This window comes from Phyllostomus discolor, chromosome 2 (genome assembly GCF_004126475.2).
Source record: "Phyllostomus discolor isolate MPI-MPIP mPhyDis1 chromosome 2, mPhyDis1.pri.v3, whole genome shotgun sequence".
Lineage (NCBI taxonomy): Eukaryota > Metazoa > Chordata > Mammalia > Chiroptera > Phyllostomidae > Phyllostomus > Phyllostomus discolor.
Genome location: NC_040904.2, coordinates 60,630,345 through 60,653,271, shown reverse-complemented (window position 1 = coordinate 60,653,271; position 22,927 = coordinate 60,630,345). Strand labels below are relative to the sequence as shown.

The window sequence follows — 22,927 nt, the reverse complement described above, 5'->3', positions numbered from 1 at the left end:
GGGGTGAGAGATATGAATGTAGATCAAGAAGTGAGGGCAAAGAACTATGTACAACATTTAAGTCAGACCTTAGCTATAATTAATGTCCTTGCTTGTACTAGACACCATTCCCCCTACAGATTGACTACATTCCTTTGAGACTGAAAATAAGGTACTACTCAAGACTTGGAAGACAGGATCCCCAGAAAGCCAACTAGAAGAAAAGTGGACTGGACCTTGGGATGTGCTCCTTGCTACCCCAGCTGGTGAAATTGGCAGGAATAAAACCTTGTATTCATTACACCAGAGTAAAGAAAGCAATGGAAGAACAATGGACCACTGAATTGCAAGAAGACCTGAAAGTGAACCTCCAGTCAAGATAGTAGCATAGGCAGACATGGCTCACCTCTTTGCACAACCACATCAAAATTACAACTAAAATATAGAACAACCATCACTCAGAACCATCAGAAATGGAGTAGAATGGAAGTCTGACAACTATGGAATTAAAGAAACCATATCCATACAACATGGTAGGAGGGGTGCAGATGTGAAATGGAATGGTCCTACACCTGCATGTGGTAGATAAAAATTCAGGAGGGATATCTTGAGGGTAAGGAGTCCTAGGCCCACAGCAGGCCCCACAGCCCAGGGTTCCAGTGCCAAGGAGATAAGTCCCCATAATTTCTGGCTGCAAAACCCAGCAAGGATTGAGTCGATGGAAGAAACTTCTGGAACCCCAAGCAGTTCCTCTTAAAGAACCCACACATGGACTCACCTTCTCAGACTCACTCCCTCTGAGCTCCAGCACCAGGGTTGCAGCTTGAAAGGCATCAGTTATATACAAGGAGAAACTGAAGTGTCTGGCATGAAGGGGAGCAGAGGCCATCGTCCCTTTCCTGAACCCTCCCCCCCAATAGAGCTGGCAAGCTGGTGCCATACCTGAGACTCCATTAACCTGGCTAACACTTTTTGACCCGCTTTGGAAGTCCCCAGAGACTTTGCCCCACATAACTTATGGGCCCACAAAAGCTGCTTTTCCATATGAATGGATGGTCTTGGCTCATGCTTCATATTTTCCTAAATCCTTTCAAACAAGCAACAGCTGGCCTCAGTGAGCCCAAGGCCTGGCACTAGCAACAGCCAGCTTAGATTCACAGCTTAGCTTCACCCAAAAATCTCCAAGTCCAGCACAAGTAGCAGCCATCTCAGATTGTTTTACAGCATAGGCGGGGTGGACCCAGGCAAAACATAGGTGGGGACTGGCCTTGGCCTACATCACCTGGGAAAGGCCACGGCTTGCATACCCAGTAGACTTCTACAGACCATGTCAGAGCACCACTGCCCTGCCCCTATATAGCTGACCCTCCACAGAGGAGGGATGTTGGTGGTAAGTGATTACAGCCAGACCTTGCACCTCTCTGGCTTGGGTAAATCCCTCCCATTGATCTGCCAATAGCAACCAAGGCTCAACTACAAGAGGAAGGTATACTTAGCCCACAAAAAGAGTGCACCTCGAGTATCCAGCTTGGGTAATAGGGGAGGCTGTGCCACTGGACCCTACAGGACACCTACTACATTAGGCCACACTACAAAGACACAAAGTCAAAGCAGCTCTAGCTAATACATAGAAATAAACAGAGGGAGGCTGTCAAAGTGAGGAGACAAAGAAACATGGCCCAAATGAAAGAACAGATCAAAACTATAGAAAAAGAGCTAAATGAAATGGAGATAAGCAATCTATCAGATACAGAGTTCAAAACACTGCTTATAGAGATGCTCAAGGAACTTATTGAGGACCTCAGCACCATAAAAAAATCCAGTCAGAAACAAAGGATACACTAATTGAAATAAAGAACAATGTACAGAGAAACAACAGTAGAATGGATGAAGCTAAGAATCAAACCAATGATTTGTAACATAAGGAAGCAAAAAACAACAAATCAGAACAACATGAAGAGAAAAGAATCCAAAAAAATAAAGATATTGTAAGCAGCCTCTGGCACAACTTTAAGAAGTCCAACATTTGCATCATATGGGTACCAGAAGGAGAAGAGAAAGAGCAAGAAATTGGAAATCTATTTGAAAAATTAATGAAAGAAAACGTCCCTAATTTGGTGAGAGAAATAGACATGCATGTCCAGGAAGTACAGAGAGTCCCAAACAAGATGGATGCAAAGAGGCACACACCAAGACACATCATAATTAAAAGGCAAAGAGTTAAAAATAAAGAGAGAATCTTAAAAGAGGCAAGAGAAAAGAAGAGTGTTACCTATAGGGGAGTTCCCATAAGACTGTCAGCTGTTTTCTACAAAGAAACTTTGCAGGCTGGAAAGGATTGGTAAGAAATATGCAAAATCATGAAAAGTGGGAGCCTACTGTCAGGATTGTTCTATCCAGCAAAGCTATCATTTAGAATCAAAAGGCAGATAAAGAGCTTCCCAGACAAGAAAAAAACTAAAGTAGTTCATCAACACCAAAACATTATTATAAGAAATGTTAAAGGGAATTATTTGAGAAAAATAAGATAAAAACTACAAACAATAAAATAGCAAATAAAACAAATCTATCAACAATTGAATCTAAAAAAACAAACTAAGCAAACAAGAAGAACAGAGACAGAATCATGGATACAGAGAACATTTTGATGGTTGCCAGATGGGAGGGAGTTGGGGAGAATGAATGATGAGGTGAGGACCTTAAGAAGCACAAACAGATAGTTACAGAATAGCCACGGAGATGAAAGTACAATATAGGATATGGATTAGCCAAAGAACCTATATGCATGGCTCATGGACATGAACTATGGTGGAGGAATTGCCTGAGGGAATTGGGGTGCTGGTTGGAGGGAGGATAAAGAGGGAAAAATCAAGACAACTGTAAAAGCATAGTCAATAAAATATAATAATAATAAAAAGAAGACCTGAAAGTCATCTTTAGAAGACAATGACATATTCTTTTCATTACTTTTTGTTTAGCCCCATATTATAGGGTACTTATTCCTTTCAAAGCAATGAAAATATTTAGGTATATTTAGCAAAAAATGTTCTAAACCTCTCTGACTTTTGTCTTGTGGGAGGAACCTATGTCAAACAAATTTTCACTTCATGTCTAGTGGTGTTTTTACTCCCCTGAAGAGCCTCCAAAATTATACTTTGTTTCAACATATCAGTAACACCATAACCTACTCCATTATTATAATTGGGAAACTGTGGTAACTCTAAAGGATGGGGAAGTGTTTTCCTTAAAAGTCACTAATGTATCTCCAGATAGAGAGTGTACAACTTTTATCAACTGTGCTAAAATTGCTCTATGATTTCAGTGGACGTGGAAATAAATCACACCACCACCACTGATGTTTCTTATGCCTTTGATTATGCCTCAAATTGCCTAAAGGATGGTTTACAATATGTGGAAGGACTGTTTATTCCCATGTTCCAGCAAACAGTTTTGGGGGACCACACTCTTTGGGAAGACTGATAGTGTTTATACCTCAGAAGCCCTGCCTGGCTGTGGCTCAGTGGGGACTCTCCCTTGGACCTGATTGTAATGGTGATTTGCATTTTTTAAAAAAAAATTTATTTATTTTATTAGAGAGGAAAGGGAGGGAGAAAGAGAGAGAGAGAGAGAAACATCAATGTGCAGTTGCTGGGGGCCGTGGCCTGCAACCCAGGCATGTGCCCTTACTGGGAATCGAACCTGTGACACTTTGGTTCACAGCCCATGCTCAATCCACTGAGCTACGCCAGCCAGGGCTGGTTTGCATCTTTTTAGCCCCGCTGAATATATATCTTTTATGATAATTGTAATACCAGTCTTGATAACTTCTTTAAATATAGAAATAAGTAGATGAAAAAATAGAAATAAGTAGATTAGCTTGCACTATGATAAAAGCTTTGAATGCCACCTCTGAAGCCATTAGTGCCATCAGTCAAGAACTAGGACAAGTTAGGGAAGCAGTATTAGAAAATCATGCAGCTGTAGACTACCTTCTTTCAAGACATAATCATGGATGTGAAGAATTTAGAGGACTCGGCTGCTTCAACCTGACTGATAATTCACAGTTCATAGACCATAAAGTAAAGCAAGTAAATGAAGTAGTGTCCAAGGTAAGCAAAGAGAGAGGCTCTTTGGTATTAATTTGTCTGAACCAATCTCCTGACTGCTTAGTATTTCTAGTCTTAGAGAGGCATTTGTTGTTTTCATTCTTTTTGTCTTTTTCAGTGTCATAGCTTGTGGTTGCATCCAATGTGCCCCCTTATGTGGATCTGCATTTAAGTGCATTCCTAATCCCCCACAAGACTTTCTAAAGCTAACATACGTGCTCAACAGCAAAATGACTGCTTCCATATGAAACTAATCTCTTAGAAATAAGATAGTTAAGACTAACAGTGGGGAATGATGGGGAAACTCACGAGTTAGAAACTTTTAGCTTTAGTTATATAATTAGTAGGCTCGGTGATTAATGCATATAGAAACCTGTTGTTCCAGGAACTGGAATGTAGGAACCGGCCTACCTGACTTCAGGAGGCCTAGAGGCAATTCAACGTTTGTACCCCCAAAGGACTGCAAGTGACCATGATGGTACCTGAGCCTTTGTGCTCCAGGGAGGGAATGTTCAGATGCAGATAAAGAATTGCTGGAATCTTAGGACTGCAACTTTTATCTTACTAACCTTTTCCCGGAATTTGAACCCCTTTACCTACACTTTTCTTCTCCTTACAAAAAGGTTGGCTTGAGTTGAGGTGTTAAAATGGTTTTTAGGGTACGTAATCCACCATCTTCTCAGATCACCAGCTATCTGAATAAAGTGCCTATAAAGATTCAATTATTGTCTCTACCTATTCCTTGTGGTGTGACAGGCAGCACAAATGCTGGCTTTTCCTGTTGCAATACAATCCCGGCCAACAAGCTGTTCAGGTCAGCAAGGTCAGAATCAAGTCCAGACCTCAGGAAGGACCAGGGGCCGAGGAGAAAAGGCTGGGGTAGTTAAAAATAATTTTTCTTTTACCCTTCTATTAAATTCTTCTGGCTGGACTAATAATCAAGTCAACTTGAGACAGATTGACAACAGAAAATGACCAAATTTATATTATATATACATAGGGAGGTTCCATAAAAACATGAGACTCGAGGACAGATTGGGCAGTTATGGCTTATATGCCATCTTGAGCTAAGGAGAAGAGAGTGAGGGGCTGTGGTTTTGGACTCAAAGAATAGGAAGGCAATTCACGTGGAGGTAGAAAAGCAGATGTTTGGTAAATAAATGTTTGCTGGGCATCCTTAACAGTGGGACACAGAGAGGCCATTGATCAAGTGGGTCTTGCCGGGTGCTGCCCCATCACACTCAGTTCGTACTGAGCTACAATTATCTGTGACGAGAGCTCCCTTTTTGGAGCAGGTCCTCTATCTAAACTCTGCTAGGCAGTTAGAGGGAAGGTCAAAGTTTCTGAGTCTTTTGTTTCTTAAAAATAACCAGCTTAAAACAATCCATATACCAAAAGGCATATTTTGGTGGCATACTCTTCATCCCCTGAAGGCCTAGAATAAAAATTATGTGTACACAACAACCCAGATGTTTAGAGCAGCTTTATTCACAATTGCCAGAACTTGGAAGCAAACAGGTTGTCCTTCAGTAGGTCTGAGGATAAACTGTAGTACATCTAGACAATGAAATAACTGAGCACTAAGAAGAAATGAGCTACCAGACTATTAATGACATGGAGGAACCTTAAATTCATGTTGTCTAAGTGAAAGAAGCCAATCTGAAAAGGCTACATCCTGCATGATTCAGTCTGCAAAAGGCAAAAGCATGGACACTTAAGATCAGTGGCTGCAGGAGTTAGGAGTGAGGGTGGGGAGATGAATGGGGGAGAGCACAGAGAATGGTCAGGGTGGTGAAACTGCACTGTAGAATAATGATGAATACACACCATTATACATTTTTCCAAACCCATACATTGTGCACCACCAAGACTGAACCCTAATGCAGGTTTCGGGTGAGAGTGGGCGTCAGATGGTGACGACGTGTCAAGGTAGGTTCGTCAGTTCTGTTAAAACCACAGGCCCAAAATGACATCACTTGTGCTAAAGCCCATGATACCAAATTTAGATTTAATATCTGATTTAATTGCATTTTCAACCTCTCCCAGAAATATAACCTTAAATGATTAGTCTGGATTTTCTAGTTAAGCACTAGTAAGTTAGTCCGTCACCTGGTCTGTCTCCATATCCCCCACCCCCAAAGAAAGAGGCAATCTGCATGATGAAAACCCTCCCCTTTCTTTTTCCCTAAAGACATTTAAGCACCCACAGAATCCTTTCTTTTCTTGCTTTTTTTTTGTTAATATCTCCTTTGCCTCAACCTTGTTTGTATGAAAACCTCCCATTTTGTACAACCTCTTGAAGCACTCTTCTAGGTGCTAGATGGGATGCTCCCAATTCATGAATTATTTAATAAAGCCAATTAGATCTTCAAATTTATTTGGTTGAAGTTTGGTTTTCCATCAATTGTAACAAACATACCACTCTGTGGGGGGTGTTGATAATAGGGGAGACTGTACTTGTGTGGGGACAGGGGCCTGGCCTTGAGTGGGCCTGCCTAGGGCCAGCTGGCAGTCTGTGTGTTCTTGACTTCACGCAGGAAAGATTTCACAATACAAACCCAGGTGACGACGAGGGTACTTTTATTAAAGCTGGGGACAGTGAAACAAGGAAGAACTCAGCACAGAAGAAACAAGAGAGTCTAGGCAGGTCTGCTTTGACCCACTGGGAAATCAGAAAAAAGGAGCCTTGGAGACAGGTTCAGGGGTTAGTCTGGGACAAGCTGCTGCTGCCCATGCTCCCTGGTTGCAAGTCTGGTGGGGTCCCTTAGATTTTAGGAGATGCGTGCCTGTAAGGAAAAAGGAGGGAATGGAGTGGGGTGCTCCTAGGAGGAAAAGCAGATGCTGGGTCCTCTGTCTTGAGGGCTCTAATCCCTCTTGTAGTGGGAATCTTAGGGTAGGTCTCAGGGGAGGGTTTCAGGAAACTATTCATCAATTTTCCACATGTGCTCTTTCAGGGTTGTGTTCTTCACTTACTGGTCAGCACCATTAGTCATTGCAGCTGGTCCTGGTGCCACCTACCTGGTCTTGCTACTTTTCTGAGCCTGGAGCTGAAATACAACTGAGGCCCAGATGTTATCTTTAGGGAGGTGAGCTTCTGCATCTGGCTGTAAATTGCTTGGTCAAATGTGTTCAGGTATCTGTCTCAGTTTTTCTATTCCATTTGCCAAGAAGTGGAATGGAAATTTCCTAGCTTCTCACTCTGCTGCCTCAGGAAGTCTGTACCTTCGGTTCCATTTTGCTGTGAACCTAAAAGTCCTATTAAAAAACAAATCTCCTGGCTGGGTAGCTCAGTTGGTTAGAGCATTGTCCTGATACACCAAGGTTGCAGGTTGAATCCCTGGTGAGGGCACATAACAAGAATCAACCAATGAATACATAAATCAGTGGAATAACAAATTGCTGTTTCTCTCTTTTCTCTCTCCCCCTTTCTCTAAAATCAATCAATCAATAAATATTTTTAAAAATCTCCCCTTTCCTCAACAGGTCCAAACTCAGTTATGGTAGTAGTCTGGTTAGGATCAGCCATTACCTCTTTTTCCTCCAGGGAGCTGTGTGATGTCTGGAAACAAAGTAAAGACTCTTCTTTAAGATTAGAAGGAGTTGGAATTCCAGTAACTTCTATGCAAGGTTAGCTTCATGTGTAGGCAACCTGTGTAGTCGCACAGTGCCTTGTGCTTAGAAGGGCACTGCACTTGGTTTAATGCTTTGCTGTCACTGTCTTAAAACTTCTCATTTTTGAATAACTTATTTTTCACATTTTTCTTTTTTCACTGGGCCCTCTTCTACTACAATTAATATTACCAAACCCTCTGTCTAAACTCCTTGAGAAAGAATTTCATTGCCAGTGTTTATAATGCAAATGTCTGCTTAAATTTTGTGGTCCAAATGTACTATTTCAAGCATTAAGTGTGAAAGGATTTTCTACATTATATGATTGGGAACTAGGTTGGAGGAAGCACAAACCAGAGACTTCTGGTTTCTCCAGTGGGGCGCAGATGTTCCTGCAGCGAAGGGGTGGGGGTGAGCATGCAAAAACAAAACAGGCTGGACACAGTAAAAGGTTTTCTCTGGTGATATCACGGTTTTGGAATTTGACCTGTTTAGCTTCAATTGAACATAAAGAAATAAACGAAATTGTGCCTAGAAGAAATTTTGCCTGAGAGTGTAAATGCAAGAAGTCTGCTTTGTGAGACTTTTAACTTTAAAAAATCCAGATGTCTTTTCTTTGGAAAGAAAATTCTTAAAAGATTTGTGGAGGTCTTGCCAAGTGCCTGATTTGCAGCTCTTCCTGGGTTATAGAGTACTTTTTTCTTCTTCCAAGAGTGTTCACCATTCCTCCCCAGCTCAAACAGGAAGCTGAGATGGTACCCTTGGTGTTATGCTCCAGCCCAGTTCTGATGTCCTTCATTTCTCCTTTTCTTTCCCTCTTTCTCTGTCCATCTCATGTATTACCTTTTTTTCTGTACTGCCTTTTTCTCTTTCACTCCTGTTTCCATATTTTCCTTGTGAAAATATAGAAAAAAGTGATCTTAGGAAAATCTCTCTTCTTTCCCCCTCTTAATTTTACTTGTATACACTAAACAACCTCAATTACGGTTAAGGAACAGTGAAAACATATATCCAGGAAAAGATAAAATAAGTTTATATGTATGTAGTAAAGAACCAGTATCTCACGCATGCAAAAATGACCAAAATCCACCTCAGGAATCTAAAAATTCTTTTGTTCTATTTCCTTAAGTCTTCTTAAATAAAAGTTAGCATTCAAGCTTTAAAAAAAACTCATTCTATTTTCTTATATTTCTTATTCTGGCATTAATTTTTGAAAATTAACTTTTAAACTTTAAAACAAAATTAATCTATACATACTTCTTTTGTTTAAGGTTTTACGGGCTCGCCTTGGCACTAATAACCACTTCTACTACTACCTGTATGGGGAATACATTCCATTTTATAAACAGTTAACCTACAAACAAACTCTCCAGACATGGCTCATTTGTAGCCAACAGGAGATCATCGACAGAACTCAGACTAAGCATAGGAATAAGTCTTATGGTTAAGGGGCTAAAGAGGGTTAATTCAAGAAGTTTGGCAAAAAAGAACAAAAACACACACAAAAAAGAAATTTGGCAATACAAATAGAGCAGCGTTGTGGGCTATTCTATTGGCAAGTTTTAAGTGAGTGAACATACACATACAGGTATTTTCCAGATATGTTCAAAAATTCCTAATTTCTTATTAATTCTCCTATACCCTGATCTTTGAGGTCCTCTAGTGGCCATATCAGGAACCATTTTGGGTGAACCTATTAAATGCTTTCAATTATCAAATTTATTTAAAAGATAAAGATATTCCCACCAAGAGTGCACTAGGGTTCCTTTTTCTCCACAACCTCACCAGCACGTGTTGTGTGTTGATTTGGTGTAATGGCCATTCTGACCAGTGTGAAGTGGTCCTTCATTGTGATTTTAATTTGCATCTCTCTGATGTGTAGTGATGCTGAGCATCTTTTCATATGTCTCTGGGTCCTCTGTAAGTCCTCCTTGGAGATGTGTCTGTTCAGGTCCTTTGCCCTTTTTTTTATTGGGTTGTTTGTCTTCCTGGAGTAGAGTCATGTGAGTTTATATATTTTGGAGATCATACCCTTGTCCGAGGCATCTTTGGCAAATATATTTTCCTTTACGGTTGGTTCCCTTTCCACTTTGTTGAAGTCTTCTTTAGCCATGCAGAAGCATTTTAGTTTGATGTAGTCCCATTTGTTTATTGTTTCTTTTATATCCCTTGCCCTAGCTATTTTATACAAATGCAAACAGACAAACAAAACCTTAGATAGCAACACTTATATCAGACAAAACAGAATTTGTTTCTCTGAGTCTGACAATAAGTTTTTTCAAATATTATTATGCAACACACAAAAATTACATCAAGTTTTAAATGGAATACTACACAGCAGAAATAAAGAGCTCCTACCCTTCACACAGCATGGATGGAACTGGAGAACATTACTCTCAGTGAAACAAGATAGTCAGTGAGAGACAAATACCATATGATCTCACCTATAAGTGGAACCTAATCAACAAAACAAACAAGTAAGCACAATATAACCAGAGACATGGAAATAAAGAACAAACTGACAGTGACCAGAGGGGAGGTGGGAGGGTATAATGGAGGGAAAAGGGGGAAGGGTCATCAAGGAACATGTGTAAAGGACACATGGACAAAGCCAAAGGGGGTAGGATTGAGGGTGGATGATGGGGATGGCTGGGGTAGTAGGTGAGTAGTGGGAGAAAAATGGAGACAACTGTACTTGAACAACGATTTAAAAAGAAATATGAAAACTGTAAGTAGTAGCAAAGACAAACAAAAAATGACATAAAGATACATAAAACATAAGAAAAACACATTAGAAGTGTGCTTTTCTGATTCCCAATTTAAGATAGCAAAATAAGTACATGCATTTCTCTCTCCTTTTTCAGCATCTCAGAGAAATGATAGGAAAGTGTTAGAAGAAATGAGTCCATCACAACATTGGAAAGAAGGCAGTTTGACTGCAGACTAGAAACTGTAGAAACAGAAAGGAGATGGAACCACACTAATTGGTTTCCCTATCAGTTCCACCACATACCAGGAAAAAGGTGAAGACAAGCTGGTGAATCCCTAGAGAGGCTGCAAGAACCAAATAAAGCAATATAAAGAGAAGGAGAGGGCTAGGAAGGAGCAACTCATGCAACTAGAGTAGGCGGTCAGCCCCTTTTCAGGAGCAGCCTTCAGTGTGAACAGGTCTCCACACCTGCAGCAGCACTCATGCTGACACCTACCTGACAGACTCCCCAGTGCTGAGCTGTGTTTGTGGAGCAGCAATCTTATTGCTGGGGCTTGGGATGGACACCTGCAGGACAGAGACCTGAAGTCTCAGGAGGACTGTGGCCATTAATAGATTGTGTCTTTAGACAGCTAGAGTCAAGAATAAATAACATGCTCACCTTTCAATTTAATTTTGGAAAACTGAACATCTTACTTTTTTCACATTTCATAGACTTCCTGATATAAAATTTCTTTTGAAACTTGTATGCTGTTTTTCACTTGGCAAGGGGTATAAATTTAGGAAGTGCAAATTCAGTTTTTCAAAAATGGTGTAAAATTTTATCTGAAGCAGTTTGGCCCATAAACTTCTTCCATTAATTTTTAAAGCAATAAATGTTTAAATGGTTCAATCTATGTAAAAACCAACCTGGCTTATTACCTTATTTCTATTTTTTATTGAATTCACTGGGGTGACATAGGTTAATAAAATTATATGTTTCAGCTGTACAATTCTATAATTCATCATCTGTGTATTGTATTGTGTTCACCACCCCAAGTCAAGTCTCCTTCCATCACCATTTATCCCTTTACCCTCTTCTACCTCCCCCTCCACTGTCCCTCTGGTAATCACCACACTGTTGTCTGCATGTACAAAGTTTTTTTGAGGGGGAGGGAGGCTTAATTGCTTCAACTTTTACCTTCTTTTTTATTTATTAATCCTCACTTGAGGATACTTGTGTCACTTTTGGAGAGGGAGGGAGAGAAATATTGATGTGAGAGAGAAACATCGACTGGTTGCCTCCTGTAGGTGCTCAGATTGGGGATCCTATGCACCTGGACCAGAGATCGAACCCACAACCTAGGCATGTGCCCTGAACAGGAATTGAACCCACAACCTTTCGGTTTTGGGACAATGCTCCAAACAACTGAGCCACATTGGCCAGGTCATTATTTCTTAAAAACAAAAACAAAAAACAGTTTACGCCTTAAAATGCCAATCTGCACACTCACCTAAGAAATTTGATCATACTTCCATTAAATAAAAACAATAGTCTCAGAATAACAGTACCAAATGTGAAAAATGATTGAGCCAAAGGTTGCTAGAGAAAAAATAATAAAGGAGCATTTAAAATTCTTAGTATGATATTACCCAGTGATTCTACTTCTAGGAATTTATATAGTGAATATAAGCAGCAAAATAACTATACGATTATTTCCTTGTTATTTTGTATTCCTGTACAATAGGGGTTAGCAAACCTTTTCTGTAAAGAGCCAGAGAATAATGATTTAGAGTTTCAAGGGAGATGGTCTGTCTGTTGCCATTACTCAACTCTGCAGTTGTAGTCTGAAAGTAGCTATGGTTGTATTCTAATAAAACATTTTTAAGGGCACAGAAATCTGAATTTCAGTTTTTACATCACCAAATAACTGTTGGCTCTTCAACCATTTAAAAATGTAAAAACTAATCTGTGCTGCACAGAATTTGGCCTAAGGGCTATTGTTTGCTGAGCCCTGGTCTACAGTATTATTTTTTTAAAAAAAGGCTGCATGGAATTCCATTCTATAATTAAAATAATTCATGGCTGTAAACATTACTAGGATAAATATTTTTTTGTAGTCTAGTTTTACACACATTCTTAGGACACTTCTGGAGGTAAATTATTTGGGTCAAAAGCATACAAAGTCTTTTCTTCACCTCTGCTTTTTCTTTTACTCTTTCAGTTCTAGCTCTTTTGCTTTCTCTCTCTTAGCTACTTTTTTTTTTTTTAACATACAAGGCCAGTGGGCATGTCATTGAACCAAATGATTTTGTCCTACTCAGCTGAAGCTGAGAAAGGCTAAGAAGTTGATGGTGTTGCTGTTCCTACTTCCACTGAGTTTACAATGAAAGATAAGTTATCTGATATAACTTCACTGCAGTGGTAGAATAAAAATTTTATAATGACACACAAATAAAAGAAAAAAACAGGATTGTAAATATTCTCATCACTGTTTATATGGAAGGAAAGCCCAAATGTTAGATTCTGTCTGGACTGGGTCTGTCCTTTTAGCTGCCAACCAGGATAAATGTGATAAATCATGAGCAAAGCAAACATATTTCCTATACAGGCTATCCCCAACAGATACATGTTAAATCTTGTGTTTTGTATTGTTTTTTTTTTTCCCCATGAAGTCTTCCTACTAATTGGCTGTCCTTGACTTTTAAACAACCTGAAATCTATATACCCATCCTGTATTAGTCTGCTTAGGATACCATTACAAAATACCATAGGCTAGGTGTCTCAAACAACAGAACCGCTTTTCTCACAATTCTGAAGGCTGGAAGTCCAAGATCAGGCGGCTGCAGTGAGGTTCCAGTGAGACATCTCTTCCTGGCTTGCAGACAACTGCATTCTCACCAAGTCCTCACATGACAGAGAAAGACAGCATACTTTCTGGTGTCTCCTCTTATAAGGGCACTAATTCCTTGATGATAGCTCATCCTCATAATCTCATCTGACCCCAATTACCTCTCCAAGGCGCTATCTCCAAACACCATCACATTGAGGTTTAGGGCTTCAACATGAATTTTTGGGGACACAAACATTCAATTCATAAGACACCCAAACTTACCTATCTTATGCAATTTCATATTTAAGTACCGCAATGGATGAACATTTTGAGCAATCACATAGTGCTGCTACCTCACAAAAAACATTTGCTGCCTTCTCACTCAATTAACCAGTATGTGCTCAATTATCTATTTGTATCTAACATATTACATTTTACTCAAATGACTGGACAATGAAAAAATGAAAGATAGTGCTAATGCTTGGAATAAGAACCATTAGTCTTATAAATTTAGTATTAAGGAGAACGCCTTTGTTTCTGCCCTTCAATTTACAAGTCAACTATAACCCAACATAGTATTCCCTGCTCAACACACAAAAATACCTGAAACCGCAAAAATGTCTGAAGATGCAGATTGGCATAGGGGAGGCAGGATGGGTAGAAAGACAGGGGTGATGGCCACAGACTCAGTTCAGGGCCCATCAGTGCTCCAGGGAGTGCGGTAGCAGTGAAGAAGTTGGGCTGCAGCCTTCACGCTACAGCCTGGAATGTAAGAGGGGCAGAAGCAATGTTCCCCTGGAAAAAGCACCTCCCTTCCCCACATCCCACTGCAGCAGGCCCTGGTAGAAGTGGCTGGTAAGCCTTAAACAGTCCAGCAGTGCCAACACCCATTGCTGGCAGGGGGTAGAACCATGAGACTGCAAACTTGCCTCTACTGCCCCACCCATCCTGGCAGAAGTTGGTAAAGAAAGCTGAGACACGCCAAAGGGCACAGCAGTGCTAACAGCCATTGCTGTCAGGAGGGTGGAGCTACAAGATCATGAACTTGTCTTCTTAGCCACATCCATCCTGACAAGAGAGCCAGGTAGAGAAGGATGGCATGCCTTGAACAACCATGGCTGGCAAAGGGGCAGAACCACAAAATCATGAACTTGTCTCTCCTGATCTACCCATCATGAAAGAGCTGGTAGAGGCCATGGAAACACCTTAAAAAACACAGAAGGGCCAGGGGCAATTAGTAAAATAGAGGTAGCACTTGGACCTTACAATAGTGATTCTCCACCATTCGCCACATTGCCCCACTAGTGGTGTCCCACAACTGAGACAAGTTGTTACAGACAGGACACCTACAATCCCTTTTGGTATACAGTATTTTCTGTAACCAAAGTGATGGGGCTCCACCACAATCTCAGAGGCACAAATACTGCAAGTAAAACAAAAACTTGTGCTATAATACCACCTATTGGAAAACAAAAGAAAGTATCCTACCTCTCAACCTCAACTGTTAAGAGCAAAACAATATCTAATCAAGAAATGAGTTCGCTATCTCAAATGTACAGAGAAACAATTCATTAAATACTATGAAAAACCAGATAATATGGGAGCACAGGAAGAAAAAAAGAAGTCTCCAAAAATCAAACTCAAAGTCGTGGAAGACTGACTTAAATGGCGGAGAATATAAGATTCCATTTGTGAAGCTCAATAGGATACAGAGATCTTCTCCAAGACACATTTTATTTAAACTGTTAAAAATTCATAACAAAGAATTCTCAAGGAAACCGGGGCGGGGGGTGGGGTGGGGGGAGACTGTAACCTGTAACATACAGAGAAAATCCCATTAAATTACCATCAAATTTTTTCAGTAGGAACATTACGAGCCAGGAGAGAGTGAAAGGAAATATTAAAAATATTGAAAAAGAACCAACAGCAGCCAAGAATAATATATCCAGAAGTTATCCTTTAGATATGAAAAAATAAAGGCTTTTGCCAATAAACAAAAGTTGAGAACTTATAGTGCATCATAAGACATGCACTATAAGAAATGTGAAAAGAAGCTCTTCCAGAAACAAAAAGAGAAAAGGATATAAAACTTTCAGTAAGATGAATAACAGAAAGACAAAGCAGGGAATTACAACTTTACTTCAGAAGAGGATAATAAGCACTTAATTACAACACAAAGTTTAAGGGTAAAAAGGGGCATTTAAAGTATAACCACTGTGACTGGTAATGAATGCATAACATAAAAAGCAATAATTTGTAACAAGTCATAACAGGGGAGGAGGGAAAGGACTGAATGTGAACAGGCAAATGAACATAAGGGGCAATTAGAAAAAAAGGACTATTATGTGACATTTTACACAAACCTAATGGTAACCACAAAACAAAAGTCCAGAGCTGAGACACCAAACATTAAAAAAAGAGAGAGAGAGAAAAAAAGAAAAATATAGAAAACCACCAAAGCAAAATAGTAGACAGAAACACAAGGGGGAAAAAAGACAATGGAGATACAGAGCAATCAGAAAATAAAAATTAAATGGCTGTAGTATTTTATCATCACCCTTAATGTAAATAAATTGACCTCACCAATCAAAAGGCACAGAGTAGTGTGATGAGTTAAAGAAAGAAGGCCCAACTATATACTGCCCACAGAAGACTCATCTCAGCTGCAGAGACCACAAAGGCTCAAAGTGAAGAGGTGGAAGATGATATTCCAAGCAAATGGCATCCTGAGAAAAGCAGGTGTAGCAGTACTCATAACAGACAAAATAGACTGCAAGATGAAAAAGGTAATAAGAGACAGAGATGGACATTTTATGATAGAGGAAACAATTCAACAGGAAGAAATAACACTTATAAACATGTATGTACCTAACCCTAGAGCACCAAAATATATACAGGAATTACTAACAGACCTATAGAAAAAAATGATAAAAGATACAATTATAGTAAGGAACCAGAATACCCCACTCACAACAACAGACAGAAAGTCAATAAGGCAATAAAGGCCTTAAATGATACATTAGACCAAACTCACTTAATTGATATTGATAGAACTTTTCATCCCAAAACAAAATATAAATTCTTCTCAAGTGCACACAGAACATTCTCAAGTACAGACCATATGTTGGGGCACAAAACTAGTCTCAGTAAATTAAGCTGAAATCAGACCAAGCATATTTTCCAGCCATAACAATAAAAAACTGGAAATTAGCTACAAGAAGAAAGCTGGGGAAATCATAAATCTGGAGATTATACAACATGCTACTGAAAAAACTATTGGGGATATAAGATATCAAAAGAAACAGACAGACAAATAAAAATGAAACATGACACACCACAAATTTTAAGATGTAGTAAAAGCAGTATTAAGAGGGAAGCGCACAGCTTTCCCAGCCTACATTAAGAAACAAGAAAAATTGCCCCTAAACTACCTAACATTACACTTTAAAGAACTAGGAAAGAACACATCCCAAAATCAGTAGAAGAAAGGAAGTAAAAAAAATCAGAGTAGAAATAAATGAATATAGAACAAAAAGGCAACAGAAAAAATAATGAAACAAAGAGCTGGTTCTTTGAAAAAAGAAAAAAAAATTGACATACCTCTAGCTAAACTCATGAAGGAGAAGAGACAAGATTCCGATAGGATCAGAAACGAAAGTGAAGTTACAATGGACACAACAGAAATACAAAGAATTATGCAAGATGCTGTGAAAGACTACATGCCACCAAAATCAGTAACATAGAAGAAATGGAAAAAGTCTCAGAAATATACAACCTTCCTAAACTAAATCGTGAAGGTGGAAAACCTAAATAGACTTATCACTAACAAGAAAACTAAAACAGCAATCAAAAACTTCCCCCACCAAAAAGTCCAGGACCAGATGGCTTCATTGATGAATTCTATCAAACATTCAAAAAGATTTGATACCAATTCTTTTCAACCTCTTCCAAAAAACTGAAGAAGAGGGAATACTCCCTAACTCATTTTCCAAGGCCAGCATTACCTTGATACCAAAAGCAGACAAGGACGACACAAAAAAAGAAAATAACAAACTCTGGTGAACATAGATGCAAAATCCTCAACAAAATACTACTAGCAAATCAAATATAGTAATAATACACACAATACAATAATACAGATTGATTATCAGAGAGAGAAAGAGAGTGACCATATTCATGTAACTTTTATTATGGTATGTTGTTATAATTGTTCTATCTTATTATTATTGTTAATCTCTTACTGTACCTAATTTGTAATTAAACTTTATCATAGGTATATATAGAAAGATACATAGTATATGTAGAATTTGGTACTATTTGCAGTTTCAGGCATCCGCTGGGGGTCTTGGAATGCATCACCCCCAGATAAGAGGAGACTGTATTTTAACTCTCATTTTAAGCACCATATACTCTTTTTAAAAAGATTTATTTATTTTTAGAGAGGGGAAGGGTGGGAGAAAGAAAGAGAAAGAAACACAAGTGTGTGGTTGCCTCTTCCACCCCTCATTGGGAACTTGGCCCGCAACCAAGGCATGCGTCCTAGACTGGGAATTGAACCAATGACCCTTTGGCTTGCAGGCCAGCACTCAATCCATTGAGCCACACCCAGCCGGGGGCTATTTATTTTTTTAGAGAGAAGGGAACGGAGGGGGAAAAAGAAGGAGAGAAACATTGATGTGCGAGAGAAACATACATTGATCAGTTGTCTCTCACATGCGCCCAACTGGGGACCTGGCCAGCAACCCAGGGATGTGCCCTTACTGGGAATAGAACTGGTGACCTCCTGGTGCTCAGTGCACTGAGCCACACCAGCCAGGGCACCATACGCTCTTTTTTATTTCGATCACCTTACTCTTACTCCCCAAGAATAATATATTTAAAATAAAAACTAAACAAAATGGGTACTCAAAGAACACCTCAGTGATTTTTATATTGATGTGTCCTCAGAAATTCTCTACAAAGAATTAAATGGTTTAAACCATTACAGAAGTAAAGAAAAAAATGAGTATAAGAATTTTACTGCTTGATCTACTTCTTCCTTTACCTTGGATTCTTGTACTTCGGATTTTTATAAAAGCCAATGAGGGTTCTGTGTTGTGTGTGAATGTTATTTATTTACCATAGACATTACAGATAACTTTCTGAAAAATTAAAAAAAATTTTTTGGTAGGAATAGTGACCCTAGAGAAATAAAAAAATATCTAACTAAAACAAAAAGTTCAATGATACTACAGCTCAGATAACCATTTTAAAAGTGATTAATGCATTTAGTATAAACAGGAATTAATTAAAACAATTGTTAGACTGCCAAGCCAAAAAAAATTTCAGTTTCAAAATGCTTTAATATTTCATTAAAAAAATTTTAAAGTAATATACTGTAAAAGTAATCTATTTGTGCCAGTTAATATTATCAGAAACAAATTAGTGTTGAAAGCAAATGTATGTACATGAGTATATACGCACACACACACACTCCACACACAAAACATTTAAAAAATACCATTCAAATTTAATGCATTAGATCTTTACCAAATCTTAATAAAAACTGTGGGGCATCAGTAAACTCAGTTATCTGTTTGTGTGTCTCTCAAGGTATTTCTGGATTCTCTACCTATCAGTTTAACTATTAGTTCTGGAAAATGAAAGTCTATTTCAAACGTAAACCTGATGAAAATAAATAATTGTAATAGATTTCAAAACCAAATATGAATTGATTTTCTAGTCAAATGTATTGGATTATCATTATATCTTTTTTTTCATATGAAAAGACAACCAAAATAATCACAGTTCATGTCTGGATAGTATTCACCTCATCCTCAGATCACTAGGTTAATTACTTGAAATATGAGAAGAAAATGTTTTACTATTTTCTGTTTTTAAAGTCTACATTTACTTTAGAACTAAGAAAAACTTTACTTCAAATAATACAAATGATATAAACAACTTAAGACATTTACTAAACTTGATTTTTAAGGATTTCTTTAAAGTTCTGATCAAGAAAACCGTATTATATATTCAAAAGACTACTTTCCTAAACTTGCCTTCTAAATTAATATAGGATGTCCGGAGTGAGAAACTTACAACAAAGCCAAAATTGATTAAATTTAAAATCTTTTTATTCATGTATAGGGTAAATACTGCCCCCTACTAAAAAACAATGACATTGTTTTTCAATCTGTCTCACTTAGCTAGAAAATTCATGTGTCTCTTTTATATATCAGATATTAACATGATATAAGATGCAGGATACAAAAATCAATTGTAATTGGCATTATTAAGTAATTTCACACATACAGAATCATGGATGTTAAATGTGGGCGCATGAATATTCTGTATAGACCAATGAACTTAACAGAAGATGTGTTTTCACTATTTCTGCTAATCAACATGTTGTCTGTGAATCTTTAAACACCCAATTCCAAATCTTCCAGCTCCTGGAGAAGGGCTTTCTCTTTTTGAATTTTCTCCAACTAGAAAAGTTTAAAACAATGAAGTCATTAAATAGGAAATAAAATAATTATTGTCTCGACAGACAAAATAGCAAAGAAAATATTTAGAGACAGTATTTCTGACACTTTATTGGATCCACTGGTAAACACAGATTTAAAACAAGTTCTAATTCGCTATCTGGTATGAATCAAGGGGGCAAAGGGCAGAAGCTGTCTTGCTGCATTCCTTTAGGTCTAGTACACTTTTCATTTTATCCCTGGGCTTAAAGTGCTGAGGTAAGGAGGAGGGGAAGGGGCAAAAACAGAGTGGTGCAACCCGAGATACAGGAAGAAAGAGAATCTTATATTTCTCTAACATAGTAAATGCTCTTATTTTTTAGCAGCAATAGTGCTAATACACCTCTTAAATAGTGGCTTTTTCATTCACTATGATCTACATTATGTCTCCCCCTATCTTTTTCCCTGTTTAAGAGTAAAAAATTAAAAAAAATGGCATAATTTCCAAAAGGAGTTTTTAAAATCCATGTGCTCTTTTACCCAGTTAAACAATTGCTTATTATAAAAAAAATGAAGGGTAGGCATGCACCTAAGTGAGAAATACAGACCTGATTTTTTTCCAGCTGTTTTCCAGTTGCTGCTTGTTCTTTCAGTTGTTCTATTGCTTTCAGTTTCTGTAAACATCAAATATATCATAAGTAAAGAGGAAGGAAGAATAATTCATTTTAGAATGTACTATATTTTGATGTGTATAATGTGTTCCCATGTATAATGCACACCCATGTTTTTGGCCGAAACTTTCAAGAAAAAAGATCTTTTGTTTTAATTTTTTAATTTAATTCTTTATTCATTTATATTTAGATGCTTGTTTTTTGTATTACAAAGGAATTTTAACATTTATTTTTGAACATATTACAGTTGAAAAATAAAGTCCATATCACCTACCTTATCAAGTGGGTAACAATCAGCATTATCTATCTTACCTGTGGATAAGTTGAATGTTGGCTGAAACTGCTTTCATTGCAAGTTTCTTGTTGTAAGTTCAATAAAACCGATTATCATATTCGAGGATATTATTTTGCATACAGATATCATTAATGCTTTCTAGAGTTACACTTTTAATGCATAAGCATAAATAAAAGAATGAAAAATATTTACAGAAATATGGAATTAGTACTACTCATGTATAATGAGTATCCTTATTTTTCCCTCCAAAATTTGGGCAAAAAAGTGCACATTATACATGGCAAAATACGGTAAATTTCCTTACTAACAATTCAATCATATGAATGTGAACCCTGAATAAAGGGATCAATTATTATCTTTCATTTGTATTAAGAACAGTCTGTTAAGCCCTGGCTGGCGTAGCTCAGTGGATTGAGCGCGGGCTGGGAACCAAAGTGTCCCAGGTTTGATTCCCAGCCAGGGTACATTCCTGGGTTGCAGGCCAGAACCCCCACCGCACATTGATGTCTCTCTCTCTCTCTCTCTGCCCCCCTCCGTCCCTTCCCTCTCTAAAAATAAATAAAATCTTAAAAAAAAAAAAAAGAACAGTCTGTTAAAATGCTAAGGTAAACTATTTTTTTAATTAAATGTAAAATTAGATATGTTAAGAACATAGGGGATGTAAAGTACAGCATGTTGTCAGTGGGCACTAGACTTATTGGGGAGAACCACTCCAGAAATTATGTAAATGTCTAACCACTGTGTTGTATAGCTGGAATTAATACAACACTGAATGTCAACTTTAACTGAAAAATGTAAGAATAAATTAATAATCCCTGTCTGGAGTAGCTCGGTGGGTTAGTGTGTTGTCCAGATATACCAAGGTTGCTGGTTTTGTCTCCAGTCAGGGCCCATACAAGAATCAACCAATGAATGCATCAATAAATGAAACAACAAATGGACATTTCTCTTTCTCCCCTCCTCTCTCTCTAAAATCAATAAAAATAAATAAACTGCAGCTCTGAAAAAAATAAGAACATGGGATTTGGTGAAATATTTTCCAAGCTTTAAATTAATGTTATATATGTACTGGGTTGGCCAAAAAGTTCATTTTTTTCCCCTGTAAAATAGCTCTAGTAGTGCTTTAACTTCAAAACAATTTTGTTAGATTGTATTTTGTACAAAACAATTTTGTTAAATTCAAAACAATTTTGTCAGATTGTATTTTGACAGCTGTCATATTGGTGTACATTTAAAAAAACAACAATTGGTGGATTTTTGTGCAGCCATTTTAATATTGAAGATGGAAGAAAACACGCAACATTTTCAGCATATTATGCTTTATTATTTCAAGAAAGGTAAAAATGTAACTGAAATGCAAAAAAAGATATGTGTAGTGGTATGGAGAAGGTGCTGTGACCAATCAAATGTGCCAAAAGTGGTTTGTGAAGTTTTGTGCTGGAGATTTCTCTCTAGTTCCATGGTTGGGTAGACCAACTGAAATTGATAAAAGGTCAAATCCAGGTATTAATTGAGGACAATCAACATTATACCATGTGGGTGATAGATGATATACTCAAAATATCTAAATCAATAAAGTTATTTGTACAAATGAAAACTGTGTCTTTTATTTTATGGAAAAAACTAAACAGACTTTTTGGCCAACCCAATATATATATATGCATATATGTACATAAATATATAACCAATTTCACCATTTATTTTAGCACCTCTTTGTACCTGGATGACATCTTCGGCTTAAGCAGAAACTATTGTTTTTTTGGTGTGTGTTTTTTTAAGATTTTAAAAATTGTTATTCTACTAGAGTTGTCCCGATTTCCTCCCCTTTGCCCTCCTAAGCCCATCCCACCCTCCATTAAAGAGAAACTAAACAGTGCAGCCTGGGAAGTGCTCTAGAGACCTGGTTTTATTTCCACAAACTCGTTGCAACTTGACAAACTAATAAACTTCTTTCTGCTTCTGTTTTCTCATCTTTAAAACTGAGGTAAAGTTCTGTTCCTGTCTCATATGTGTGTCTAGTGAAATACTAAGTATAAAGTGCTTAGCATATTTCTGTGCAAATGTATATTATTTCTTATTACTCTAAAAACCAATAATAAAGAGACTAATAGCCATTAGACATTTGTGAAGAGAACTTAAGTCAGCGCCATCCCTGTTACAATATTTTACAGTGAGAAAGTAACAATGAGAACTGCTATAAACTACATAGATGCCTATACTTAGGCATCTAAATATTACTTTCTTTAATAATTCTTACATATTTCTTTCAAAAAACACATCTGACTTATTTAAATCTCT

The 22,927-nt window shown here is 37.8% G+C and overlaps 1 protein-coding gene and 1 long non-coding RNA gene across 4 annotated transcripts in view; one reads left to right on the top strand and one right to left on the bottom strand.

Annotated features, from left to right (window-relative positions):
* The first annotated feature begins 6,302 nt into the window (after positions 1–6,302).
* Positions 6,303–21,547, top strand: LOC118498861. Its single transcript, XR_004901349.1, has 2 exons — positions 6,303–7,406; positions 21,493–21,547. It is a non-coding gene; the product is annotated as an uncharacterized LOC118498861 (long non-coding RNA).
* EIF2A (eukaryotic translation initiation factor 2A) overlaps positions 19,316–22,927 on the bottom strand; it is a 45,165-nt gene continuing 41,553 nt past the window's right edge. For all 3 annotated transcript variants that reach the window (XM_028504823.2, XM_028504824.2, XM_036017909.1), the window contains 2 exons: positions 20,272–20,337; positions 19,316–19,687 (listed from right to left, as the gene is read on the bottom strand). In XM_028504823.2, coding sequence (XP_028360624.1) covers positions 19,622–19,687; positions 20,272–20,337 — 132 coding nt within the window. In that variant the 3' untranslated portion in view covers positions 19,316–19,621. The remainder of the gene's footprint in view (positions 19,688–20,271; positions 20,338–22,927) is intronic.